The 27,675-nt window shown below is 46.2% G+C and overlaps 1 protein-coding gene across 1 annotated transcript in view; it reads right to left on the minus strand.

The window, feature by feature from the left end:
- Window positions 1-13,380: 13,380 nt before the first annotated feature.
- Window positions 13,381-27,675, minus strand: part of DRC11 (dynein regulatory complex subunit 11) — a 167,138-nt gene continuing 152,843 nt past the window's right edge. The window contains exons 18-19 of the mRNA XM_079924891.1: window positions 21,932-22,170; window positions 13,381-14,003 (exon numbers count right to left, since the gene is read on the minus strand). Coding sequence (XP_079781017.1) covers window positions 13,875-14,003; window positions 21,932-22,170 — 368 coding nt within the window. The 3' untranslated portion in view covers window positions 13,381-13,874. The remainder of the gene's footprint in view (window positions 14,004-21,931; window positions 22,171-27,675) is intronic.

Here is a 27,675-nt window from a genome sequence, read left to right on the forward strand (position 1 = left end):
AAGGAGGTTTTATTGGCCCCAATATACCATCTCCTCCATTCTCCTGGTTTGGCTTCCTCTTATCACCAAGACAATCTCCATTCCACTGGGATTCACCAAGGCAACAGGGAGGAAGGCTTTGAAAAATGCATTCTGTTCAAAGGACCTTAGCTCTTCTCTCCACCGTCAATGGAAGTCATTAGGATTTAACATTTCCCAATTATATACGTCAGCTGAGGTGTGTGTGTGTGTGTGTGTGTGTGTGTGTGTGTGTGTGCATCTGGGTATGGCAGCGATGGTGGTTTGTCGTCGTATTCTAATGTAATTGGCCAAGGCAAACAGAAAATAATGGGCAAACACGGATTTATGTAGCTTTGGGCACGGCTTGTCGAATCCGCAATTCTGATAAGGAGAGAGAGCAGATGGCAAGTTTTCCACTCTTCTGCATTTCGTCCAAATCCATTTGACTATTAAGCCTGTCTGGTTAATATCACACTTCTTTGCAGCTTTGACTCACTACTATTACTCTGTGTGTAAATTATCAGAGAAGTGAAGACAAGTTACGTCCCCTTCCTCACTGCATGACCCCTCCCATCCTGCACCCCATTTTCTCCACCATTACAAGTCATACCCCTGTGACAAAGTGGGGGCATCCTTAAGGGGCATGGGGGAGTAAGCTTGCAGTGGAGTCTGCACTTGACCGTCAGAGCTGTTTGTTCTCAAAGGTGGGTCTTGTCCCCTCCTCACCTTGTGCGTGCAGGGCTGCCCACTTGAAGCAGGACCATCCCTTAGTGTGTTTGGACTCTAGGGGAGACATTTAGATGGATTCATCCATTCCTGGATTCTCTGTGCTAAAAATTTGTTTCTCCTGTGTCTAGTGTGGGCATAGCCCCTATAGAGCTCCCGTCTCAAGCATCTCCTCTGCATCCTGAGGTCACCAGTCATAAGAGCACGTGGGAGGGTAGAGCACCTCCCAGGAGGTAGGAGGGGGCACAGGTAGAGGCTGGTTAATGCAGGTCTCTGACCCTCGAGCCAGCTGCCCTGTACAGCACATTCCATTTCTTTTTGAGGGACTCTTGCTAAAATGCTCTTTTAGAGCATATATATATATATATTTTTTGCGGTACGCGGGCCTCTCACTGCTGTGGCCTCTCCCGTTGCGGAGCACAGGCTCCGGACGCGCAGGCTCAGCGGCCATGGCTCACGGGCCCAGCCACTCCGCGGCATGTGGGATCCTCCCAGACCGGGGCACGAACCCGGGTCCCCTGCATCGGCAGGCGGACTCTCAACCACTGCGCCACCAGGGAAGCCCTTAGAGCATATTTTTAAGTGCAGTGTCAAGACGGTGACTTTCTATCCCTTGTAGTCTGAAGCTCCTCTCCCCATCACTTCATTTTTGAAAAAAATTTGTTTCATTTTTGAAAGAACACTTAACATGAGATCTACCTTTTTAAAGCACACAATATAGCCTTGTTGACTATAGTTACAGTGCTGTGCACCACATCTCTAGAGCTTATCCATGTTGCTTCACTGAAATTTACATCCATTGATTAGCAGCTCCCCATTTCCCCCTCCCCCCACCCATTGCCTCATTTTGATGCAAATTCAGATGTTTGCCAGCAATCCCAGGTAGCATCGGCAGCAGTGCTATCCTCTGCGACCATCACAAGCAGGGTTAAGGTGTGCACACACGCCCAGCTCCCGGCAGCAATCTTCTAGGGAGGCGCTTTCCAGAGATGTCTATCTGCCAGTGAGTGCAGAAATGGGACTCTGACTGAGGCACTTTTCCTGCTCTGCTCTCAAGGTATTTGGAGTTTATTTCAACACTTTCCTGACAGTGGCTTCCTTGCCCCTTTCTCTTTCCTTTTGTGTCTGGTGTGGCAGGAGGCGCTGGATCTTTTCAACACACGGCAGCACAGGTGTCATGGCCCGCCTGCTTTCCCGTTGGCAAGTGACCCCAGAGAGGGTGGAACCATGGCGGCGCTGGGGCCCCTCTGAAGGCATCTACAGATGCGAATGATTCAGTGAATGTGTCCAATGAGGGCTGGCTCTCCCAACCTTACTCACATCTGCCTTTGGCCAGTTTCTATGATGACAGATATGGTTGACAGGCATCCTCTGCTGGGGGTGTCCATGACCCCGGCTGGGACCTCACCCCTGGAGGGCTGGCAGGAGGCCACGGCCCTGTAGTCTATGATTTTCACTCCCCTCTACTTTCTGCTTTTTGTGTAGATGAAACTTTGACCGAGCTGGGCCACTTTTGAGACTCTATCAAGCAGAAATAGATGAGGCACTGAGCAAAGCTCTGTGTGAGATGACGTTTGTTGTGGCATGACTGTCATGGCCCAGATGGTCAGCTGATGCTAATACTGCTGAGATTAAGAATATGTTATTCAGCTGCAGGGTGGACGGCCGGCAGCAGTCTTCAGGAGCCATCTTTTTTTTTTTTTTTGTGGTACGCGGGCCTCTCACTGTTGTGGCCTCTCCCGTTGCGGAGCACAGGCTCCGGACGCGCAGGCTCAGCAGCCATGGCTCACGGGCCCAGCTGCTCTGCGGCACGTGGGATCTTCCCGGACGGGGGCACGAACCTGTGTCCCCTGCATCGGCAGGCGGACTCTCAGCCACTGCGCCACCAGGGAAGCCCTTCAGGATCCATCCTTTAAGGCAAAGTCATGGTCTTCCCCGGCAGACCCTAGCCAGTGATAATGATCCAGTAGAAGAAGTTAGTGACGGATGACCAGGGGAAACACACAAGGAGGACTACAGAATCTTACTTGTACTGTTTCCTATCAGACAGGCGAGGGCTTGGCAGGGACCACAGGACCAGGCACAGTCAGCGGAGGCCACAGCAACTCTGTGCTCCAAGTTTCCCCCGGTGGCCAGGATCCACCTCGAGTCCAAGTCCATGCAGTGCTCAGTCAGCTCACACTTGAGAACCACCTGCATCACGAGGTTGATAGATGCCTGTGTCTTGTACAAAATAGAACTAAAGGAATTGCCTGTTCACTAAGTGTCTCTTCTCATGCATGGTCACTCTTTCTTCCCTTTTCGACATGTACTTGTCCATCCCCCAAATGTTCCATGGTCCCAAGGAAGGGACAACCCTGTGATGGACATTGCCTGTGAGCATATGCAGAATGGGTGAGATGTCAGGGACAAGCGGAGGTGTGGAGACCCCCCAAGCAGACAAAAAATGGGCATTCTTTAAATATTTGTACATTCACTTACTGGAGATGGTAGAATAGCTTATATTCTATGAGTAAACAAAGATACTTATTCATAACATGACTTATCGCCATCTTTACATTCAGAATAAGATTCCCGATGTCACAGAGCATGCTCCCAACCTGGAACTGACCAAGAGCGGTGCTTGCCAATCTCCACTTGAGGGCACTGTGGTGCCAGGGTTGTTCTGGCGTCCCTTTCAACTGGAACTCTGGGCAAGTGCCTGACGGGTCCAGCTCTTCATCAAACTCTCAACATGCTCCTTGAGGAACAGGAGAATTTCCATTCTCGTCAAGGACAAAGGCCTTGAGTCAACTGACTGGCTAGTCTGTGCTGGCTTTGCACAGAGAGCATTGGATGTCCTTGGCCACTGGAGAAGCGATGCCAGTCTCTGCAGGGGCAGTGAGCTCCCTGCTGCCATCCATGCATGGGTGACTGTCCCAGTTTGATTCCCTATTGGTGGGAGAGAGGCTGGGTCCACCTTCCTCACAGAGCTGAGGATCTGGGCTGGAGAGCCCCTTGGTGCCCAGCCTTGGAAACCAAGCTCACGAGCATCAGTGGAATCTGGTGTGGTCAGGTTGTCATCTTAGTGTTAGCTGACCTATCACTCTTCCCCTTCCCAGGACCAGGAGAGAAGGCAGGAATGGGTTTCACCAAGGTCAAATGTAGCCCCAATCCAGATCTGGAGCATTTGAAGGATGGCGCAGGCCAGTCTGTAGGTGCAGACTGAGCCTAGACAGCCCTGCAGCTCTTCCCTCACTGGACACGGCACCACCGTGCTCCAGGGACAAACACAAAACCTCTGTCACTCCACATCTTACCAGCTCATTATCATAAGCGTGATTTAATCCTGGCAACACAATAATCCCTTCCTCGTGTATGTGTGAGTACGTATTATGCAAGATTCAAAGTCACTTGATGCCATGAGGAAAGTAAAAAGACTCTCTGCATAGGGCAGAAATAATTTGCAAGACCAACTTGGGGTAGAGGGTTCTCAAATGAACTCCAGTGGTCCGACAGCTTTCAGAGGGCCAGGCAGGCACCCCCTTTGAAGAGCTGTGTAACAAAAGGCCCTGGCTAGGGGCATTATAATTTGCTCCAACCAGTTCCAAAGGACTCCTGTTTTCAATGATGTTAAGAGAAATACTAATGTCACAGGACGTGGGCATTGTGCTTGGTATAAGTCCATGCACAAAAGCTAAGCGAGGGTATTTTGGATGTCTTGTTGGGGAGGATGTAATTAAATTTACCTTCGAGAACCCTTTGAAGTCTGTGGCTCACTGTTTTATATAAAGGTAACGTTCCCCATCAGCTCATCTGTCAGTTGTAGAATTCTCGCAAATTGGGAAATTTGCTGAGGCAGAATCAGTGTTTCCGCTTGGAGTAAAATGATCTTTCAGGAGGGAGGATGTCATCCCTGCTCTGGCTGTTTGAGTCAAGCACGATGGTCCCGGGGGGTGACGTGCTGTGTTCAGTGAGCTGTGGGAGCCCCCAGGACTGGGTGTAAGTCTGGGCTCCGAGCATGGCAGCCCCGCGTGTGCCACGGGGAGACTGAGGTTTCTGGGTGGCATCAGCTTCTGTTCAGGCCCAGCCCCGCTAGGGTACCACCCAATGAGACCTCCCCACTGCTGAGTCCCATAAACATGGGGGCCTGGCTGGTGGGGAAGCACACATCTCACTGGGTGAATGGCATTGGACGTGGCCCGTGTGCACCACACCCAGTGCAGAAGCGCTACAAGTGGGCTTCTTTGTTTAAAATATTTATTGATTTATTTTTTATTGAAGCATAGTTGATCTGCAGTGTCGTGTTAGTTTCAGGTGTACAGTACAGTGATTCAGTTATTTATATATATATATATATAATTGAGTTATTTTTATATATATTCTTTTTCAGATTCTTTTCCCTTATAGGTTATTACAAAATATCGAGTAGAATTCCCTGTGCTATACAGCAGGTCCTTGCTGTTTATCTATTTTATATACAGTTGTGTGTATATGTTAATTCCAAACTCCTAATTTATCCCTCTCCACCCCTTTCCCCTTTGGTGACCATAAGTTTGTTTTCTATGTCTGAGTCTCTTTCTGTTTTGTAAAGAAGTTCATCTGTCTTTTTTTTTTTTTTTTAAGATTCCACATGTAAGCAGTATCATATGATATTTGTCTTTCTCTGGCTTACTTCACTTAGTATGACAATCTCTAGGTCCATCCATGTTGCTGCAAATGGCATTATTTCCTTCTTTTTTTTTTAAAATTTATTTATTTATTTATGGCTGCGTTGGGTCTTCGTTTCTGTGCACGGGCTTCTCATTGCAGTGGCTTCTGTTGTTGCAGAGCACGGGCTTTAAGTGCGCGGGCTTCAGTAGCTGTGGCTTGAAGGCTCTAGGGCTCAGGCTCAGTAGTTGTGGGGCACGGGCTTAGTTGCTCCGCGGCACGTGGGATCTTCCTGGACCAGGGCTCGAACCCGTGTCTCCTGCATTGGCAGGCGGATTCTTAACCACTGCGCCACCAGGGAAGCCCTATTTCCTTCTTTTTGTAACTGAGTAATATTGCATTGTATATAATACCACATCTTTATCCATTCATCTGTCAACGTACATCTATGCATGTGGGCTTCTAAGGGGCTGACAACACCTCCCCTTCATATCCTGGACTGTGCCTTTCTCCTACTTGCGTCATAACTCAATAAAAACACAAGTGCACATCCCCTCTTACGGATATTCACATTTTGATAAAAGACTATTGGAAAGTTTTCTTTCAAAAGAACGACTCTCTGAATGAAATTTCAGGTAGTCAGAGAGCAATGAATGGGATTGTCCAGAAGGGAATGCTCATTTATCTTTAGTGTTTTTGCTTGGAAGTAGCAAACGTTCTTGAATTCATACACTTGAGTCCACAATTTAAAAACTGGAGGTAATTTTTCATGTTTCCATTTGTGGTAGAGGCTGGGCATACAGCTTTCCTATATTTCTCCCCCTCTCCTGCTCTTGAGCGTGGCCGTGTGATTGCATAGTGACCAAGGAAATAGACCTGATGTGTACACTGTTGCAGGCCTGGCCCCTAAAACCTTTCCACTGGTCCTCTCTGCTCTCCTCCACCCCGATAAGCTCTCGGGGGCTTCGCACAATAGAAGCTTCTCGGCCGTTCCGAGTCCACTTGAAGGTGAGGGAGGACTTCTCCCTGGATTCATCCAGCCTCTCACTTTGCTCCTCTGGTGGACTGTATGTTCTAGTGCAGCTTGGGGGAGGGTGGAAAACAGACGGATGTCTACCATGTCGGGTGGTGGTAAATAAAGTGTGGTCAATACAACATGAAACAAGACAGGAGGACAGAGGGGCAGGGTGGGCACTACTGTTGGAGATGGAGTTGACCCCGAAGTGGGGCCAGCAAGATGCTCGGCTGGTGCCTGGAGGATGCAGAAGCAGCCGAACTCCCCACGGGGCCACCTGAGCGGTGCTGACACAGCCTGAGTAAGACATCGTCAGGCGCCAACGGTCAAGGATGAAAGTTGCCCCTGCTCTCCAAGATGAGGGCCACCTCTGACCAGATAGGGCCCCAGCCCTAAAGCTGTCGCTCTGGGACATAAAATAAGCCAGGATGCTCGGAGAATCACGTGCGGAGCGAGAGCACGCCGGCTCTGACCTCTAGCTGTTTACTTTCTTCATCAGCACGGGGTCTGCTTCTCTCGGGATACAACCCTCGGCGCTTTGCTCCATTTGCTGTGTGGTGTTGAACATTCAGCTGCAGGTAGAGGACTCTGCCCTGTGATATTTGGGGTGCTTTCTCAAGAATGTGTCTGGATCCCAATTGTTTAGGAGGCGGGGTGAACCTGGTCACGGTCCTCTTATCACAAATGACCCTGATGACTGTCATGGATTAAGCTTACAGATCCCTCATCTCTGGAATGCTTCTGTCCTATGGGCAATAGGAACTCAGAGCTAGAAGGATCCTTATGGGGTTCACCCCAGGTCTTTTATAGATGAGGAAACAAACATGGCTCCCTGGGGGCCCCCAGGATGGGCCCCACATCACCCTGCGCTCAGCTTCCCTCCTCCGAGTTGAGTGTGTGGTCTGGTGGTGTCTGCGAGCAGTGCTTTGTGACGCTGGGAAGACTGCTGACCTCTCTGACCCCACCTGGGGAGTAGGGAGTCTGCTTTCGGTTTGCCGTGGATGTACTTGCAGGCTCTCCTGGGCCACCCTCCTGCCCTACCTGCTCCATGTGCAGCCGGGAGCCGTGGGCGTCCACGTCAGCCTTTCCTGCCGCAGCTGGGGTCTCCGCGACTCCCTCCCTCGAGGAGCAGGAAGCGGATGTTTTCACGAAACACTCGCTCAGTGTAGACGGTAAACACAGAGCTCCGAGCCCAGGAGCACCGGTGGGGACATCTCCCCAGTTTGCTGCTCCCCAGTGCCCACTCCTCCCCTGGGGGGAGGCCTGAGGCTCAGGGATGTGAGGGTCACGGGCATCTGCCATCAGCCCTGCTGAGGAAATGGGGGCTGCGGGAGGGGGCTGTGCATATAGCACGTGTGTACATGCACGCATGCGTGTGAATAGCATGTGTACATGCATGTTAACACGCATGTATAGCATTGTGTACATGCGTGTATGCATGTGAACACGTGCATGTGTTTATAAGTGTGGGCTGTTTATGTGCGTATCTGTGCATGTGTTTATATGTCTCTTGGTGTGTTCATGTGTGTGGGCATGTGTGTGTGTGGGGCATGTGTGTTTCTGTGTGCAGTGTGAATATGTGGTGTGTGTGTGTGTATGTGTGGCTGGGCTGGCCCGAGGTCACCCAGCTCATTTGTGTATTTGGACCCAGCCCAGCTCAGCCTACGGTGCTTTCCAAGAAGCCACGGCCCTCCTCCCAGACACTGGCTGACCTCCCTCCAGACAGGTGGGGAGAGGCCTGAGGACGGGTCGGAGTGAGGCCACCCAAGGGCTCTAGAGAGGGAGCAGGGGTATCCCAGAGGGGTGACGGAGGTCTACCAGACCCCCAAACTGGCCCTCAACAAGGGAAACAGAGCCAAGTGAAATGGTTGGGGATGGAGGGTGAGAGGGGACCCGGCAGAGAGCCTCCGGGCTTCCCACAGGACTGTGCACCCTGGCCCTGGGGATGCAGGCGTGTCCCTCCTCCCCTCCCCCACCCCACCTTCATCGCAGCGCTGTGTTGTCATCTCCCCTGTAGTGCAAGATCTGTGGTCATGGAACAGCGAGTGGTGCTCACGGAGACCTCACTTGGTGTCGGCCGCTGTGCTGGGTGCACGGGTCATAGCTGGGGTCACTATTCCCAGCAGCCCCGCAGGGTGGAGACCAACTGCCTGCCCGGGCTTGGGTCAGGCAAGGCCTTTGCTCTAAACCACTAGAATTGACTGCAGAGACCAAATTGCTAAGATGCTTAATCCCTAGGCCAAACGGAAGAGCAAGGTCCTGTGTCTGTCTGCCACGTGGAGGAACTGGGTGAGCTGGGGTGAAGAGAGAGTCATCCCACTACAGTCCAGTGCGTGGGGTAGGGGAGCGGGGGGTAGAGGCCAAAACTCCTGGAGGCCGACTCCTGGGCTCCCGTTTGCCTCCCAAAGCCCCATATGAAAAGTGCACTGCAGAATGTGTACGAGGCAATAAACCCGTACTGAGTACATCCCATGTGCTGGGGGCCCGAAATACACCATCTTAGGTAGTTATATGGGCACTAAGTGTGGCCGGTTTGAAGAGGAAAGGAATCAGACCTGCCAGGTACTCATGGAGTCTCAGCTTCTCCATCCGGAAAACGTTCCTGCAGGGATGAGGCCAGGCGGCCGTAAGCCGGATCCCTTAGACAAGGTCGGGTGCCCAGTACTTACACCCCTTGTGCAGATCTGGACACACACATTCATTGCACAACCGTTTCATGGATGTCCCTTCTCCCACTAGACTGCAAAGCAGCTCCCCTGGGCATCTCGGTGTCTGGCACGTAGAAGGCGCTCAATAAAAGACTTGGAGAGTGAACCCCACACCGCTGCGATGCTGCAGCCGTGACTTCTAGTGACCCGGGGTGGTTAAGGGGACCACGCATCGGCGAATGAGTGAGTCTAATGGTGGGGATTACAGGTGCTTGGAGACACGTATTTTGGGTCAAGCTCCCTTTGATTTTCCAAACCTCACTGTTGAGGTAGCTGCCAGCTTGGTTTCGAGCCCACTGGTCTTTCGTGGTTCCTCTGCTTTCGTTAGCATCATCCACGCCTCTCTTAAATTAAAATCTTCAGACCTGCGAGGACATCAGAAGCCACTTCTCTCAGTTGTTTGGGTCCCACAATGTCTTTAGTGGCTGAAAATAGTGTCGCTCTTTGAAACAGCCCGTGACACCGACCACCGTGACTGTCTTCGTCTCACACGTGGATGGAGGGTTACGAAGAGCCTCAAAAGTAGCTTCCTCAGGGCTTCCCTGGTGGCGCAGTGGTTGAGAGCCCGCCTGCCGATGCAGGGGACACGGGTTCGTGCCCCGGTCCGGGAAGATCCCACATGCCGCGGAGCGGCTGCGCCTGTGAGCCATGGCCACTGAGCCTGCGCGTCCGGAGCCTGTGCTCCGCAACAGGAGAGGCCACAACAGTGAGAGGCCCACGTACCACGAAAAAAAAAAAAGTAGCTTCCTCAGCGTTAGGGGTCTTAAACTTGCTAGTTCTGGATGGAGGTGTTTGTTTAAGCCCGGATGGTCTCAAGAACATCTTCGAAGGAATGCCGTGGTTCTGGACCTGGAACCTGCTGGTTCCTCAGGGCAGGCAGAGGGCAGAGCCACCGAGAGCTTTAATTCCACTTTAATCAGATTGCATTCCATAGATGCTCCTTAATGAGGGTTAATGACATTAATTACTGTCCCCTTCATTTCAGAACACACTCCAGAGGAGCTAATTGTCACATAATGACCCTGGAACAGCTCAGGCCCCAGCAGAACTCCCAGGAAGGGTCTGTTTCCCTTTCTTTCCCCCAGTCCCTCTGCCCTTCCACCCCACACACTCTCTTATTTGCTTTCCTCCCATCAGGGCTGTCACGTCTCCTGTCTCTGCGTCAGATAAGAATGGGAGTTGTAGCACATGGCTGCATCGCTTTCCCAGGGGGACCTTGGATTTTAGACATGGATTGATGACAGGCTCGTAGTCTGATGAGCTGCCCAGTGGATGATGACGTCATGAGCATCCTCCTGCAGGACGGGTGGGTGAGCGCCTGGTGTCCTGGCAAGGGTGACCCAAATTAAAAATGCACAGCTAGGGACTTCCCTGGTGGCACAGTGGATAAGACTCCGTGCTCCCAATGCAGGGGGCTCAGGTTCCATCCCTGGTCAGGGAACTAGATCACATATGCATGCCACAACTAAGAGTTCACATGCCACAACTCAGGAGCCCATGAGCAGCAACTAAGGAGCCCAGCTGCCACAACTAAGACCCAGCACAACCAAATAAATAAATAAATAAATATTAAAAAAAAATAAATAAAGGGACTTGTCCCAACAGGATTAAAATCTTAAAAAAACTAAAAAATAAAAGTGCATGGCCAATCTGACCCAATAACTTCTGTTTTTATTGAAGTATAGTTGATTTACAATGTTGTGTTAATTTTTGCTGTACAGCAAAGTGGTTTATCACAGGATATTGAGTATAGTTCCCTGTGCTATACAGTAGGACCTTGTTGTCTATCCATCCTATATATAATAGTTTGCATCTGCTAACCCAGCCTCCCACCCCATCCCTCTCCCCCCTCCCCCTTGGCAACCACAAGTCTGTTCTCTATGTCTGTGAGTCTGTTTCTGTTTCATAGATAAGTCCATTTGTGTCATATTTTAGATTCCACATGTAAGTGATAACGTGATATTTGTCCTTCTGACTTACTCCGCTTAGTATGATAATCTGTAGTTAATAGTCCATGTTGCTGTAAATGGCATTATTTCATCCTTTTTAATGACTGCATAGCCTTCCGTTGCCATAACTTCTTTTTTAGGAATTTATCCTACAGATCTTTCTCCTGTACACGTCCACATGGAAGAATGCATAAAGGTATTCATTGTAGCACTGATGGGATAGCAAAGGGTGGACACAATCTAAATGTCTGACCAAGAGTGGACTGGTCAGATGAATTATGCTATATCCACCAAGTGGGTATTACGTAGCTAATATAAAATGAGGCCAATCTGTGTGTGCTGATATGAACCAATACCCAAGGTATATAATTAAGTGAAAAGAGCAAGGGGGTGGAACAATATATATGCTATGTTACCACTTGTATAAAAAAAGTGAAATATATTTTTGTGAGTACACGTGCAGGAATCTACCCGTCCCCTGGCACACACACAGAGCAGGACGCCATGGTACAAATACCACCAAGCGCTGGGCTATAGCTTGTCAGGCTCTTGTGCAGTCTGCAGTGACCTACAAGGGGGTCCACTCTGTGCAGAGTTGAGGGCACCTGTGAGCTGGGCAAAGCCGGCTGGGGTGGGAGGACATAGTGGTTCTTGGTAACCAGGTGGGGCTGGCTGATGGGAGTCACGTGGAACAGAGTGAAAACCTAGCACTGGAAAGGTCAGGGAGTCACAGTTTGGGAGAAAACAGAGGGGCCAGTGGAGATCACGTCTCAGTATGAATGTGCTATGAGAGAGTGAGCCCATAGGGACGATATTTAGACGATCTTTGCCAATTTTTAAGACTCAAAATTACTCCAAAGCTGCACTGTTCAATATGCCAGGCACTCTAGCCACATGTGGCCGTTTAAATTTTTTAATTTTCTATTGACGTATACTTGATTTACAATGTTGTGTTAGTTTCAGGTGAACAGTGAAGTGATTCAGAGATATATATATATTCTTTTTCATATTCTTTTCCATGACGGGTTATTACAAGATACTGAATACAGTCAGTTCCCTGTGCTACAGCTACAGTAGTGTGTATCTGTTAATCCCAAACTCCTAACATTCTCCCACCTCCCCCTTTGGTAACCATACGTTTGTTTTCTATGTTTGTGGGTCTGTCTCATTTTTTATAAATTAATTAGTGATTGTTGAGTAAGCTCTACCTACACAGGTTTGTATGCGTTCTGAAAAGTGTGCTTGTTTTTCACAGTCAGACCAAGTTAAAAGGTCTTGTCCACCATTAACATTTTCATAACGCTTATTCCTTTACAATCATGATTCTCATTGCTTTACAATCCAGATCCTATTATTTTGCAATGAACACCAAACCCTAGAGCCTTGGAGCTCTCATCCTGGGTCAAAACCAAGAGTCTGCTCCCATGACATGTGAAAGAAAGGGTCTCCGTGGGCCACCCTGGAGAGACGAACATTTCACGGCTCTCTGAGCTTAGGATGGGGAGTCCGCCCACCTCTCAGGCCACTTTGAGCCTTGGCCAGACACAGTCTGGGGTGCGTAAGGGGAGGGCAGGCAGACCGTCTGCAGAAATTGGGGTTCCTTTGGTATGAGAAGGCAAATCTACGGCGGGGCACCGGGAAGGTGGAGTTTGTTCAAGAAGACAGACTCTGAGGGATGGCTTTCCAGTTTGTACAGAGCACGTGCAGAACTCGGGAGCCTGGGGCTGTCTCTTTCTGTCCTAATTTGTGTTTATGTCCTGTACAGACACAGGCTGAGGGGTATGTGCTGGTGGCCAGAAGACAGCTGGGAACCACTGGTAGTTTTGGGCATTAAAGATCTAACCCGCTGAAAATCCCAGGAAAGCCTGGAGATCTAGCTTGGTCTATGGACTAGGAGATTGTAGAACTTTCTGTGGTGTAACCAAAAACTGCGCAGTAGTTAATTTGAATTAAATTCCAGTGAATTTATCGCAGCTTAATTTGTCTCCTTCCTTTGATTGTGTTCTCACCACAATTTAGAAGCGGGTTACTTACAATATGCCGCCAAGTAACCTTTCAGATTCTTACAAAATTGAAATTTATCTTTTGACCCTCACCTTTCTATTCTTTAATCTTTTTCTTTCTTAGAATTTCTTACTTCTTTATTTAGAGTTTCTCTTCTCCTATTTTTACCCTATTTGGGGTCGTAGTTTTCATCTAGCCATTGGCCTGCCGCTGCTCCAGTGTTTCCCAAGAGCAGGAACCCGGGAACTAAGAGGCAATGACATAGTCCCAATGTTCCAAATATTAGCTGTGTGGCCTTGGGCCTTAGTTTCCCCATCTTCAAAGTCAGAAGATTGAAAGCGTTAATTTAAAAGATCTTTTTTAGCTCCAGCAACCAAATTACTGAGTCAGTCCAAGAAAAAGTTTCTATTCGATTATATAGAATACATGAATAGAGCAAAGAATGAATTTATTAAGATATGTGCAAGATTATTAATAAAAAGCTAGTAGCACCGATGACTGAATGAATTTACTAGTTGTCAGATTAGGGTATTTTCTAAGTATCAAAATTTAAATTTAGCAACTAGTACCGATGAGATGAAGTGTCCAACTGGGATAGATTGTGGAGTGTGTGAAGAGTGAGTTTTGCTTATATACAAACTTTAATATAGATTAAGAGATAATTACAAGCTCTAGAAACACTTGTTATGCACAACTGACTTGGTGGTCAGCCTACGAAGATCTAACTGAGCGAGGGCAGGGCTGGCGGACGTAGGGCATCAGTGTGGGTCTTCACACAGGCAATGGTCAATCTCCCCCCTGGAGAGTCGGGCCCACCTCCATCCCTGGCTCCTCAGAGAGGCATTACTTTTTCTTTTTCTCCTTTATCCCTTTCTTCTCCTTCTCTTTTCCTTTGTCCTTTTCGTTTTCTTTGTTATCTCCTGTTAATGCCAAGGCTCGCTTTTTACTCATAGGGGTCTTGGCGTACCAGTCCTGAAATCGAACAGACGTTCAGGAAAATATCAAAATGATGTGAATTCACTAGTATGCCCTTAAAAATAAAGAAAAGCTCACTGAACGGAAAGGGGCAAGCAGCCATTAAACGTTGGGCATTTAATGTATGTTCAATACAAATTCTTTCTACGTGGGTTTACCAACCTGTATTTCTATACAATTTGAAACTTCTATCTCAAGGAGTTAACGGTTAAGGAGGATCACTGGCCAGATCTAACCAACGACCCTTCCCAACTAAGTCACCTGACTTCCTGGGAAGCTTGCTCTATCCTGAAGGTGTGGGTTTTCTTGGTAATGTGAATGGCTCCCTATGGTTCAGACAAGGCCACCAGCAGCTGGACTGAGGGATACTGTCAAAAACATGGCAGAAATACTGGAGCACCCCAAAGCACTTAATGATTGCAGCTGGCCCTGTGATGACATTTTTCTCAACTTTCACATTTATTTGAAATCTGAGAAACACTTTGGTTTACAAGCTCTGTGGTTATATTATTTCATTAAATGACTATGCTACAACTTACTTATCAATTCTCCCATTAATGGACATATAGGTCATTTCCAATATTTTGTTATTATGAACCATGTTGAAATTCACAACTTTTATATCTCCTTATACACCAATGAGAAAACTTCCCTGGGGCATACACACAGAAATAGAACTCCTGGTTGAAGGCCATGAGCATCTTCAATTTTATTTGGTATTTCCAAACTGTAGTCTGAAGTGTGTGAGTAGGACACTAGCTCAGTCTTTGTGTGTCTTAAAGTATCTTTATTTTTTCCGATCTCTTGGATGTTAGTTTAGCTGGATACAAATTTTAGGTAGACAGTTATTTTTCCTCAGCGCTTTGCAGATATACTCTCACTTTCTTCTGGTGTCTATTTTTGCCAAGGAGATGTCTGATCTCCCAGTTGCTTCTTTGCAGGTAATCTGGTGTCTTAAGACTGGCCTGTTGCCTTGTTCTTAGGTTCACAATAATGCATGTAGGTGTAGATTTGTTTCATGTGTTCTGCTGGTCATGTGGAGTTTGTTTTTAACCTAAGAAGTCAGGTCTTTAATTAAGGAAAATTCTCAGCAAGTATTTCTTCAAATAATTGTTGCTCTGACATTTCTTCTCTTCTGCTAGAACTGCCATTAGTTGGGTGTCAGTGTCTTCAAAGGTTCTTACTTGCAGTTTATAGGTTTTATGTTTTTATTTTTCTATGTTGCCTTCTGGGGGGAGCTGTGAAAGAGTTGTGAAAAGAGTTCACACCTCTTTTATTTTTTGGCTTTTTATGTTAGTTACCTTATTTTTCATTTCAAAGCTTTCTTTTTGTGATTTTTTTCATAATTATCTGTTTTTATTCCATTTCTGCCTGTCTTTGTTTCAAAACTTTGTATCTCTAATGGAAGTTATGCCTTCATTTATTTTCTTGAACATCTTAATCATATTAATCTAAATGTTTTTGTTTAAACCATTGTCTTTTAATCATTTTTGTTTGAAGATTGTATGTAACACTAGATTTCCTAAAATGTTTTGGAATTTTGATTTTCAGATTTGTTTTGGTCTCTCTCTCTCTCTCTCTCTCATTATACCTACCTCCCTAGCAGTACTGTACTTGCTTCCACGTGGTTCTCTAAACCCACATCTAGAACCAGGACTTATAGGGTGTATAGAAGCTAACGCTCCTTGGTGATATTGGGATATCAAAGATCCAGTCATAGAAGCAGCAGATTTGTCATTTTATCTGCTACAACTCCTAATCTTTGTTTTCTATCATTTATTTCTCTCTATGCTACCTGCCAGGCATCTGTTTGTCCCTGTGTTTGAGATTTATCTTTGTTTCTGGCACTTGGGGATTTTCTCATTCTTCTTTGAGCGTTGACTCACCTTTCAACGTAAGGTGAGGTGGCCAAGTACTTAAGGTGATGGACTCCTAATTTACTGAGGCACAGTATGGAATATGGTCAATAAAATTGGCTGTGGAGTGAGATTTGAATTTTAGCTCTACTCCTTTTAAGCTGTGTGACCTGGAACAAGTCATTTTGCCTCTTGTGGTTTTTGTTTGTTTGTTTGTTTTGTTTTGGCTGCTGCAGCAAATTACCACATGGCTTAAAAAAACACTTATTATCTCATAGTTCTGTAGATCAGAAGTCCAAAATGGGTCTCATGGGGCTAAAATCAAGGTGTCTGCAGGCTGTGTTCCTTTCTGGAGTTCCAGGGGAGAATCTGTCCCCTTGTCTTTTGTAGTTTCCAGAGGCCACCGGCTATCCTGGCTTGTGGCCCCATCTCTAGCTTTGAGCTAGCAGTGTTGTGCTACCTGGAGTCTCAATGATTCCTCACACTGCCATTTCTCTGGTTTCTCTTCTTGTGCCCTCTTCTAACTTTTATGATTACACTGGACTCATAAGGATAATTCAGGGTAATCTGTCTTAAGGTCAGCTAATTAGCAAACTTATTCCATCTGAAACCTTAATTCGCCTTTGCCATGTAACCTAACATAGGCCCAGGTTCCAGGGACCCAGATGTAGACCTCTTTGGGGAGCCAATATTCTGCCTACTACACCTCATTATAACTCAGTTTCCCCATCTGCAAAATAGGGTAAATGGTGTGGTCTAACTGAGTTAATAGGGTGCCTGGCACATAAGTAGTCATAAGTATTAGCTAACACTATTAAAACTATTACATCATTATCATTCAATATCTTCTCCATCATGTCCATTGTGCAGGTACATGTGTTTGGAGAATCTGCAAGACCCTAGTCTGACATGTTGTCAGAAGCGCAGCTGGGTGAAATTTCTCAGGGTGAAAATGATAGACCTGATTACCAGCAACTACAGCCATGGAATCACATTACTCAGCACAGTGACAGTTTCATTCTATCCATCTGCTCAATCCATTTGCCGCTAAACAAGTTAACTGAACATCTAGGTGGGACCAGGTGCTGTGCCAGGTCCTGGAGATATGACAGGAAGCAGAAATGGATGTGGGGTCAGCAGAAACTCTGCAAGCCAGAAGGGAGTGGCAGGACATATTTAAAGTGATGAAGGGGAAAATCCTACAACCAAGATTACTCTACCCAGCAAGGATCTCATTCAGATTCGATGGAGAAATAAAAACCTTTACAGACAAGCAAAAGCTAAGAGAATTCAGCACCACCAAATTCAGCTGTACAACAAATGCTAAAGGAACTTCTCTTGGCAGGAAACACAAGAGAAGAAGACCTACAATAACAAACCCAAAACAATTAAGAAAATGGTAATAGGAATATACATATAGATAACTACCTTAAATGTAAATGGATTAAATGCTCCAACCAAAAGACATAGACTGGCTGAATGGATACAAAAACAAGATCCATACATATGCTGTCTACAAGAGACCCACTTCAGACCTAGGGACACATACAGACTGAAAGTGAGGGGATGGAAAATGATACTCCATGCAAATGGAAATCAAAAGAAAGCTGGAGCGACAATTCTCATATCAGACAAAATAGACTTTCAAATAAAGACTATTACAAGAGACAAAGAAGGACACTACATAATGGTCAAGGGATCTATCAAGAAGAAGATACAACAATTGTAAATATTTATGCACCCAACATAGGAGCACCTCAATACATAAGGCAAATGCTAAGTGAGTAGGACACTATCTCAATCTTTGTGTGTCTTAAAGTATCTTTATTTTTTCCAATCTCTTGGATGTTAGTTTAGCTGGATACAAATTTTAGGTAGACAGTTATTTCCCCTTTTATAAAAGGGGACATAAAAGAAGAAATCAACAGTAACACAATCATAGTAGGGGACTTTAACACCCCACTTTGACCAATTGAAAGATCATCCAAAATGAAAATAAATAAGGAAACACAAGCTTTAAATGATACATTAAACAAGATGGACTTAATTGATATTTATAGGACATTCCATCCAAAAACAACAGGACACACTTTCTTCTCAAGTGCTCATGGAACATTCTCCAGGACAGATCATATCTTGGGTCACAAATCAAGCCTTGGTAAGTTTAAGAAAATTGAAATCGTATCAAGTATCTTTTCCAACCACAATGCTATGAGGCTAGACATCAATTACAGGAAAAAAACTGTAAAAAATACAAACACATGGAGGCTAAACAATACACTACTAAATAAGCAAGAGATCACTGAAGAAATCAAAGAGTAAATCAAAAAATACCTAGAAACAAATGACAATGAAAACACGACGACCCAAAACCTATGGGATGCAGCAAAAGCAGTTCTAAGAGGGAAGTTTATATCAATACAATCCTACCTCAAGAAACAGAAAACATCTCAAATAAACATCCGAACCTTACCCCTAAAGTAATTAGAGAAAGAAGAACAAAAAACCCACACAGCAGAAGGAAAGAAATCATAAAGATCAGATCAGAAATAAATGAAAAAGAAATGAAGGAAACAATAGCAGAAATCAATAAAGCTAAAAGCTGGTTCTTTGAGAAGATAAACAAAATTGATAAACCATTAGCCAGACTCATCAAGAAAAAAGGGAGAAGACTCAAATTAGTAGAATTAGAAATGAAAAAGGAGAAGCAACAACTGACACTGCAGAAATACAAAGGATCATGAGAGATTACTACAAGCAACTCTATGCCAATAAAATGGACAACCTGGAAGAAATGGACAAATTCTTAGAAAAGCACAACCTTCCAAGACTGAACCAGAAAGAAATAAAAAATATAAACAGACCAATCACAAGCACTGAAATTGAGACTGTGATTAAAAATCTTCCAACAAACAAAAGCCCAGGACCAGATGGCTTCACAGGCAAATTCTATCAAACACTTAGAGAAGAGCTAACACCTATCCTTCTCAAACTCTTCCAAAATATAGCAGGGGGAGGAACACTCCCAAACTCATTCTATGAGGCCACCATCTCCCTGACACCAAAACCAGACAAAGACGTCACAAAGAAAGAAAACTACAGGCCAATATCACTGATGAACACAGATGCAAAAATCCTCAACAAAATACTAGCAAACAGAATCCAACAGCACGTTAAAAGGATCACACACCATGATCAAGTGGGGTTTATCCCAGAAATGCAAGGATTCTTCAATATATGCAAATCAACCAATGTGATAAACTATATTAAGAGACTGAAGGAGAAAAACCATATGATCATCTCAATAGATGCAGAAAAAGCTTTTGACAAAATTCAACACCCATTTATAATAAAAACCCTCCAGAAAGTAGGCATAGAGGGAGCCTACCTCAACATAATAAAGGCCATATATGACAAATCCACAGCCAACATCATTCTCAATGGTGAAAAATTGAAACCATTTCCTCAAAGATCAGGAACAAGACAAGGTTGTCCACTTTCACCTCTCTTATTCAACATAGTTTTGGAAGTTTTTAGCCACAGCAATCAGAGAAGAAAAATAAATAAAAGGAATCCAAATCAGAAAAGAAGAAGTAAAGCTGTCACTGTTTGCAGAGGACATGATACTATACATAGAGAATCCTAAAGATGCTACCAGAAAACTACTAGAGCTAATCAATGAATTTGTTAGAGTAGCAGGATATAAAATTAATCCACAGAAATCTCTTGCATTCCTATACACTAATGATGAAAAATCTGAGAGAGAAATTAAGAAAACACTCCCATTTACCCCTGCAAGATAAAGAATAAAATACCTAGGAATAAATCTACCTAGAATAAATAAATCTAAGGAGACAAAAGACCTGTATGCAGAAAACTATAAGACACGATGAAAGAAATTAAAGCTGATACAAACACATGGAGAGATATAACACGTTCTTGGATTGGAAGAATCAACATTGTGAAAATGACTATACTACCCAAAGCAATCTACAGATTCAGTGCAATCCCTATCAAAATACCAATGGTAGTTTTCACAGAACTAGAACAAAAAATTTCACAATTTGTATGGAAACACAAAAGACCCCGAATAGCCAAAGCAATCTTGAGAAAGAAAAATGGAGCTGGAGGAATCAGGCTCCCTGACTTCAGACTATACTACAAAGCTACAGTAATCAAGACAGTATGGTACTGGCACAAAAACAGAAATATAGATCACTGGAACAGGATAGAAAGCCCAGAGATAAACCCATGCATGTATGGTCACCTTATTTTTTTTTTTTTTTTTTTGCGGTACGTGGGCCTCTCACTGCTGTGGCCCCTCCCACTGCGGAGCACAGGCTCCGGACGCGCAGGCTCAGCGGCCGTGGCCCACGGACCCAGCCGCTCTGCGGCACGTGGGATTCTCCCAGACTGGGGCACGAACCTGCGTCCCCTGCATCGGCAGGTGGACTCTCAACCACTGCGCCACCAGGGAAGCCCAGTCACCTTATTTTTGATAAAGGAGGCAAGAGGCAAGAATATACAATAGAGAAAAGACACCCCTTCAATAAATGGTTCTGGGAAAAACAGACAGCTACATGTAAAAGAATGAAATTAGAACACTCCCTAACACCATACACAAGAATAAACTCAAAGTGGATGAAAAACCTAAATGTAAGGCCAGACACTATAAAACCCTCAGAGGAAAACAGTGGCAGAGCACTCTATGACATAAATCACAGCAAGATCCTTTCTGACCCCCCTCCTAGAGAAACAGAAATAAAAACAAAAATAAACAAATGGGACCTAATGAAACTACTTGTGCAGATCAAGATCAAGATCAACTACTTGTGCAACCCTTGTGCAGATCATTATTTTGGGGATCAGTATTGAGACTATTTTCAACCTTCACTGAAGCATCAGCAGCAAAGCAGAGGCGAAACAGTTTCTAGAGTTGGTGGAAAAGTGACACTTCATAGAGGGAATTTTCCTAATCCCAAGCAGGCTTTCAGAGACAAGAGGCTTGAATGGGAATTACAACTCTCTCTCTGGTGACTGCATGGCTAAGATGGTGGTGGATATAATTGCATGGATACAGTTCTCCTCCCTTTTTTTCCCAGTTGGCCAAGAAAACTACCTTTAGGTTCAGAAAGAGAACACAACTGTACTCATTCTTATTCACAGGATTTGGAGGGGTTGCCTGCTGGCCTGGGCCTTGGGGACGAAGGCTGTAAAACTCATTGTACCTGGAAAAGGCACATCACTCTTGGCTAGTTCTTTTCCTCCCATATCGAGGGATATGAAGAGTTAATTCTCAAAGCTTCCTCCAGATCTAAAAAGTTCCGTGAACATATCAGAGTGTGTTCAAAAATGCAAAAATTAGGGCTTCCCTGGTGGCGCAGTGGTTGGGAGTCCGCCTGCCGATGCAGGGGACGCGGGTTCGTGCCCCGGTCCGGGAGGATCCCACGTGCCGCGGAGCGGCTGGGCCCGTGAGCCGTGGCCGCTGAGCCTGTGCGTCCGGAGCCTGTGCTCCGCAACGGGAGAGGCCACAACAGTGAGAGGCCCGTGTACTGCAAAAAAAAAAAAAAAAAAAAATACGAAAACTAAATGTTGGCGAATTTTCTTGTGATTTCCTATCGCAAGTGTACTAGAAGATGACGTGTACCAGGGCAAATATGGAGCAAAAGCAGCATTGGCTGGAAGTACACTGTTTAGGGACTGGTTTTTTCCATGCAAAACTTGTTCCATTACGTGAATTATGAAGTAAAACCCAGTGAGAACCAAGAGAGGGTGTGTGTGTGTGTGTGTGTGTGTGTGTGTGTGTGCAAATCCAATGGTTTTGAAGCTGCTACTCAGTTCTGCAATTTGGCTGTTCATTTATAAGGTCATGGATCACAATTTTCCTAAAATTTGGAAGACGTGCTTTACTGCTAAGGCCAGAAAAATACTGTGGCCCCCAAATTTCGAGTTTCTAAATTTTACTGGGTATGGTAGAGTCCAAATGCATGAATCCCAGGGGACTGGAGGGAGGAGGTGACGTGACAAGTGTTTGCTGCTAGGACCTGGCCAGGTAGGCGTTGCGTTTACCTTAAAGCTCTCTTCTTCCTCTTGGTAGACGGGACTCATGCTGGTGAGAGGCGGGATGAACTCGAGGGCGGTGAGCGGCTTGTGAGATTGCTGCCGGATTCTGCGCTCCGTGAGCACCTCCTTCACCACCTGGACGATGTGGCCCTGGGTGAAGCCGTCGGTGATCTTTGCCAAGCAACTGACACTCAGGGCACCGGTGATGACTCCGCTGTGGCGCTGAATGATTTCTTTCCACAAAACTGTTGTATCCAAAGTGATGGAAAAGACAGAGAACAGGAGTCACCACAGAGAAAGCAGCATTGACCCAGTTCCCAGGACAAAGCGGTGGCTCACCAAGAAAGGAGAGCACAGGAGGTCTGCTCCGATTTGTAATTCAAATGAGCAGGAAGCCACCTGACCAAATGCTCTGCCCCGAGGGATTTTCAAGCATAAGGGATGCACGTGGATGGCCCTGAGGTCTGCAGACTACGAGCCCCTTGAATTGACAAGGAAAAATTAAACTAGGGTCAGTATAGTTTTAGGGTGGTACCTTCAAAGATGTTCAAAATCTTCCAACATTGGAAATTTACGTGGGTGTCTATGGCATTTGGCTAAGTAGGAGTCGGACTTCTTTGAGCTATAAAGTTCATTTCTTACATGATTTTTATGCGTGGAATTGGAACGCAGAGTCCAATTTCCATCAGCCATGGCTGGGCTCGGTTCCCATTGGGTGTAAGACACTGTCCCACACGTCCTATTAGACAGAGCAACTGGACCCTTTATTCTCTGCCCCCAACAATGGAAAAACAGCACAGATTAACAGATCTACCAGATGGGTGTCCTGTTGCTGTGTGGGTCAGTGGGACCTGGGGTGACCGGGAGATTTCGCTTAGAACACAGGGATGCTGTGAAGATGAATTATGAAATTATCCCTGATGTTTACGTAACCTTAGAGATAGGATGGTCTTCCATACAACATCTGAGACGAGATTACACTTTGAGAACTATGTCTATTCTGTCAAGAGAGGCTCCAGGGAAATAAATGAGACTTGCTGTGGTGTGTTTAGTTCTACCCATCCAGACAGTGAGGAAGGATGCGGACAGGGTAAGGCCTTCCGTATCAGAACCAGCCGCGGTACTGAGAAGATCTGGCCAGATGTCTCTAGAGCATTTTGACCTTCTTTGAGGAATATTTGAAACAGTGTTTAAACACTGAAGATTTACTGCATGATCTGAGCACTGTCAGGTGTGTGACGTGACTGCAGCATCCAACTACATTGATCCAAAAGTACCTGATGAGGTGAAAAGGTCCAATGACTGTCAAGGGATAGAATGACTTGGAACGTAACTAGGACCCACATCAGAGTCTGGCTTTTGGGGCCACGAGTTATTCCAACAATGTGCCTCCACTGTCCTCCTTGGCAGGAGATGCTTGGCCCCAAGGTGAGCTGAGTTGCTGGGAAGGGGTGCATGTTATCATGGGGCCTGTGGTGTCTTCCAACGGTGGAAGGTTAGCCATCAAGGGATGAGAGCTGCAGTGAGACCAGCAAGGGCCACGGGGGCCCCCAAATTTGCCTAAAGCAACATCTTCCTCCTGCGTCTACACTGCTACTTCCTTGGTGGGTTTATTTGAACCTGAACCCATCTAAGGTAAAAGTGGGAGTAGAAAGATTTCCTTCTCAAGCTGCTATGAGAAATAAGGACAAGAACGTGTACAAATCACTTGGAAGAAACTGTTTGGCATATGGTGGACACTTTCTCTCCTGTAGCTTTATTACTGTTACTTCTGTAATTTTATTACTATCAAGTCATTCCACTTGGTACCAAAGTTTCCTAATGCTCAGTCAAACATCAATTATAAAAGCTAACACAAAATAAACTACAGCGTATTTCTAAGCATATCTGTGTAAAAGACAGATTGGAACAGGGGAGGATTACCCTTATCTAAATACAACTGCTGTAGAGTTAGACATCAGGAGACACAGCCCGTGGTAAAAACACACAGCAACAACAACAACCAGATGACACCATCCCTTGGGATCTCGTCTGTCTCCTGTCCTCATTCATAACATCTAGAAGCCGTGCAAACAGGTCTGAGTGGTGACTCTGGGTCCTGAGAAGGGAACACGTTTTATGGGACAGTCACTGGTGAGAACCCCTAAACCTGGGGACCTGGTAGATACTCCAGGCTGGGAACCCAGAGCAGCTTCAGACGTGGGCACCCGTGGGTGAAATTCCTACCTGCAGCGTGGACGGGACAAACAGTGGGGGCCAAGGGCTTCCCAGCGACAAAGGTCAGCTCTCCCGTGCCTCCCTGTTAAGCTGTGAAAGTCACAGCCTCCCTGTATTTTAACACAAAAATCCCTGCAAGTAAAGATTCAGTAATAGTGATGCAGACGTCGGGCTTAACAGATACACTCTACTATATATAAAGCAGATAGCCGACAAGGACTTACTGTATAGCACAGGCACCTCTACTCAGTATTTTGTAAAAACATATAAGGGAAAAGAATCTGGAAAAGAATATACATATATACGTACAGCTGAATCACTGTGCTGTATACCTGAAACTAACACGATATTGTAGATCAACGATACTCCAATAAAAAAAGAGTGATGCAAAAAACGACAATTACTCTGGTCTAGCGTGGGCATGTAAACACCCTATTGACAATGAACGTGTATGACATTCGTGTAAAGTCTTGGTCAAGCTTCGTCAAAATACCTGAAACATTGATGACTTCCCCAAGCTCATTATATTTTAATGGTGGTGCAGTCACAGCTGCGGTGGGACTTGCCCACTTGCCCCCAGCCATCTCCAGATCCAGAGAAGGGGAGAGAGAATCAGGCTTGACTCCCTTCTCATGTCTGATGAACTAGACTTACTAGCCTTTAAAAGAACAGCTTCTATTGCTTGTACAAAGCCACCGGATCATGGGTTCTTGGCCCTTAAATAGCTGCTCTGGGGCAAAGAGGGGATTCAGGCGTGGAGGGAGCTCTAGCCTGGTGGTTCATTGCAGTGGCAGCCCCACAGCCTGTACTGGAGGCACGAGCAGGCTGCCAAGCCTTTGTCCAGCGGGGGAGGGGTGGTGGTGGGCACAAAAGCACAACAGGCTTGGGGACTGGCAACGGGCGTGGCCGTGAGGACCAGAGGCCGGGGCTACAAAACGGTTCAAGGCAGCTGAGGGGCTCTCTGGACCTGCTGCCGTGTTTTACCTTCCTTTCTCGGATGTAGAGGGCTCTTCAGTTCTTCAGACTAATCTCCATCCCCTTCCCCTTCTTTAGGCTGAAAGGAATCTGGTCTTCGGGGCCCCTTCTCTGCTCTTGGCATTCCCAGTTGATTCATTCCCAGTTGATTCATTCCCAATTGATTCTATCCTGGCTAGTGCTTGAGATGACACAGTCTCTTAAAATTCATTTTTATTTGGGATTTTGCAAAAGCACAAGAGGGTGAATAATGTGATTGGGATGAGCTTCTGGCCTCTGCAGTCTAGGATTCCAGAAAAAGAAACGAAATTGAGTTATTTGTAGTGAGGTGGATGGACATAGAGTCTGTCATACAGAGTGAAGTAAGTCAGAAAGAGAAAAACAAATACCGTATGCTAACGCATATATATGGAATCTAAAAAAAAAAAAAGGTTCTAATGAACCTAGGGGCTGGACAGGAATAAAGATGCAGACGTAGAGGATGGACTTGAGGACACAGGGAGGGGGAAGGGTAAGCTGGGGCGACGTGAGAGAGTGGCATGGACATAAATACACGACCAAATGTAAAATAGATAGCTAGTGGGAAGCAGCCGCATAGCACAGGGAGATCAGCTCGGTGCTTTGTGTCCACCTAGAGGGGTGGGATAGGGAGGGTGGAAGACGCAACAGGGAGGAGATATGGGAATGTATGTATATGTATAGCTGATTCACTTTGTTATAAAGCAGAAACTAACACAGCATTGTAAAGCAGTTATGCCCCAATAAAGATGTTAAAAAAAAAAAAAAGACATGGGCGGGACCCCTCCGAGCAGACACAGGGTCTAAGGTGGGGGGCCTGTGATGAATCGGGTTATTAGCGGAGCAGACCCCGGGGAAGAGAGACAGGAGGAGGCATGAGGAACGTGGAGAGAAGGAAGCCCAGAGGGATTTCTGGGGACTAGACATGGCATTAATCAACCTGGGGGTGGATTTTCTTTGCAGAGACATTTTGAAGGAAACCGCTTGATTTGGGGAAAGCAGGTAGCTATTGAATTATATTTGGTAAACCTTAAGGACCGCGTTTCCTCTGGCTGATCTGCCCTTCTCTTCTCAGCCCTGTCACTCCCCCACACCGCCTGGAGAATCTGAGAAGTTGGGTCGAGTGTCCCATGCACCTTTGGTCCTCGGCTGCCAGCAGACAGGTGGACAAGCAAGGGCCCAAGTTATGGATCTGCAGCCCAGGCTTTACAGGATGCAAGAGACCGTTTTTTTTTTTTTTGTACGCGGGCCTCTCACTGTTGTGGTCTCTCCCATTGCGGAGCACAGGCTCCGGATGCGCAGGCTCAGCGGCCATGGCTCACGGGCCCAGTCGCCCCGCGGCATGTGGGATCTTCCCGGACCGGGGCACGAACCCGCATCCCCTGCATCGGCAGGCGGACTCTCAACCACTGTGCCACCAGGGAAGCCCAAGAGACCGTTTTTGATCATTGCAAAGACAGGAATAGTCTTTCTTTAAGATAGATGTCCCAGCCACTGTGGCTATGGTAACTTCAAGGTCACTGGAGGAAACGCTGGGCAGCATTTATGATGTTGGTGAGAATGGCAGCCTGAACAAATCACCCACCGAGAAAGAAATATGTGAGACACATGTGGTTGAGTGGACAGAGCCCTGGGCCCAAGATGACCACTGCTGCAGGTTTATCATCCGCCCACCGGTGAAGGGATGCTTCCTCCTTCCTCTCCCACGATGCTGCCGTGAGGCGATTCAAGCTGGAATCTGTCTTGTGATCTGAGTCCCTAGAGAGGCCTGGCACTTTATCAAAAGAACACACCTGTCCTTGTTATACATCAATAGCTTCATTTCGAAAGGGCCTATGGTTTTGTCAGACAATCGAAACTGTTCAAAGTCAAGAATAATGTTCTAGGCCCTGAAAATTAATAATACTCTACCTTATTCCATTAAGATAGCTTAAAATATATATACAATACAGAGAGAGAGAGAGAGACAGAGAGAGACAGAGAGACACAGAGAATCTAACCAAGGGGCACGGGAGTGGGAAAGCTCTGATGAAGCCAGGAGCGTGGAATCCTCTGTAGCGGGCAGAGAACGCTGGTGCACACCCATCTCTGTGTCGACTCCTTCCTTGGCTAAACTACACATCCCTGCCCCCTTGAACCCTGGTGGGGCCTCGTGAGGCATTCTGGCCAATGTGGCTAGAAGAACTGTTGGCCCCTCCTCAGTCTGGTCCCTAAATCTCCTGAGAGATCATTTATACTATCTTTCTTTCTTTTCCTTTGATGCTGGCTGGTTGCAAAGGATCCAGTGGAGGGCTTGCAGGCCCCAGAAGATGGAGAAGTCCCTAGATGGGTGGAGAAATAACTGCACCCAAAGTCTTCCTGTGCTTTGCATATAACATTGTGATTATGATCACACTTTATCAAGACAGAAACGAATGCATATTGCAAACGGAGTGGCTAATAAGCTAAGAGTTTATAATGTATGGGGAGTAAAGGGTTGTTCTTCTAGCAAATCACACTGACCAGGAACTTAAGATCAACCAGAAAGGACATATATCCTC

The sequence above is a fragment of the Stenella coeruleoalba genome (assembly GCF_951394435.1).
Source record: "Stenella coeruleoalba genome assembly, chromosome: 6".
Lineage (NCBI taxonomy): Eukaryota > Metazoa > Chordata > Mammalia > Artiodactyla > Delphinidae > Stenella > Stenella coeruleoalba.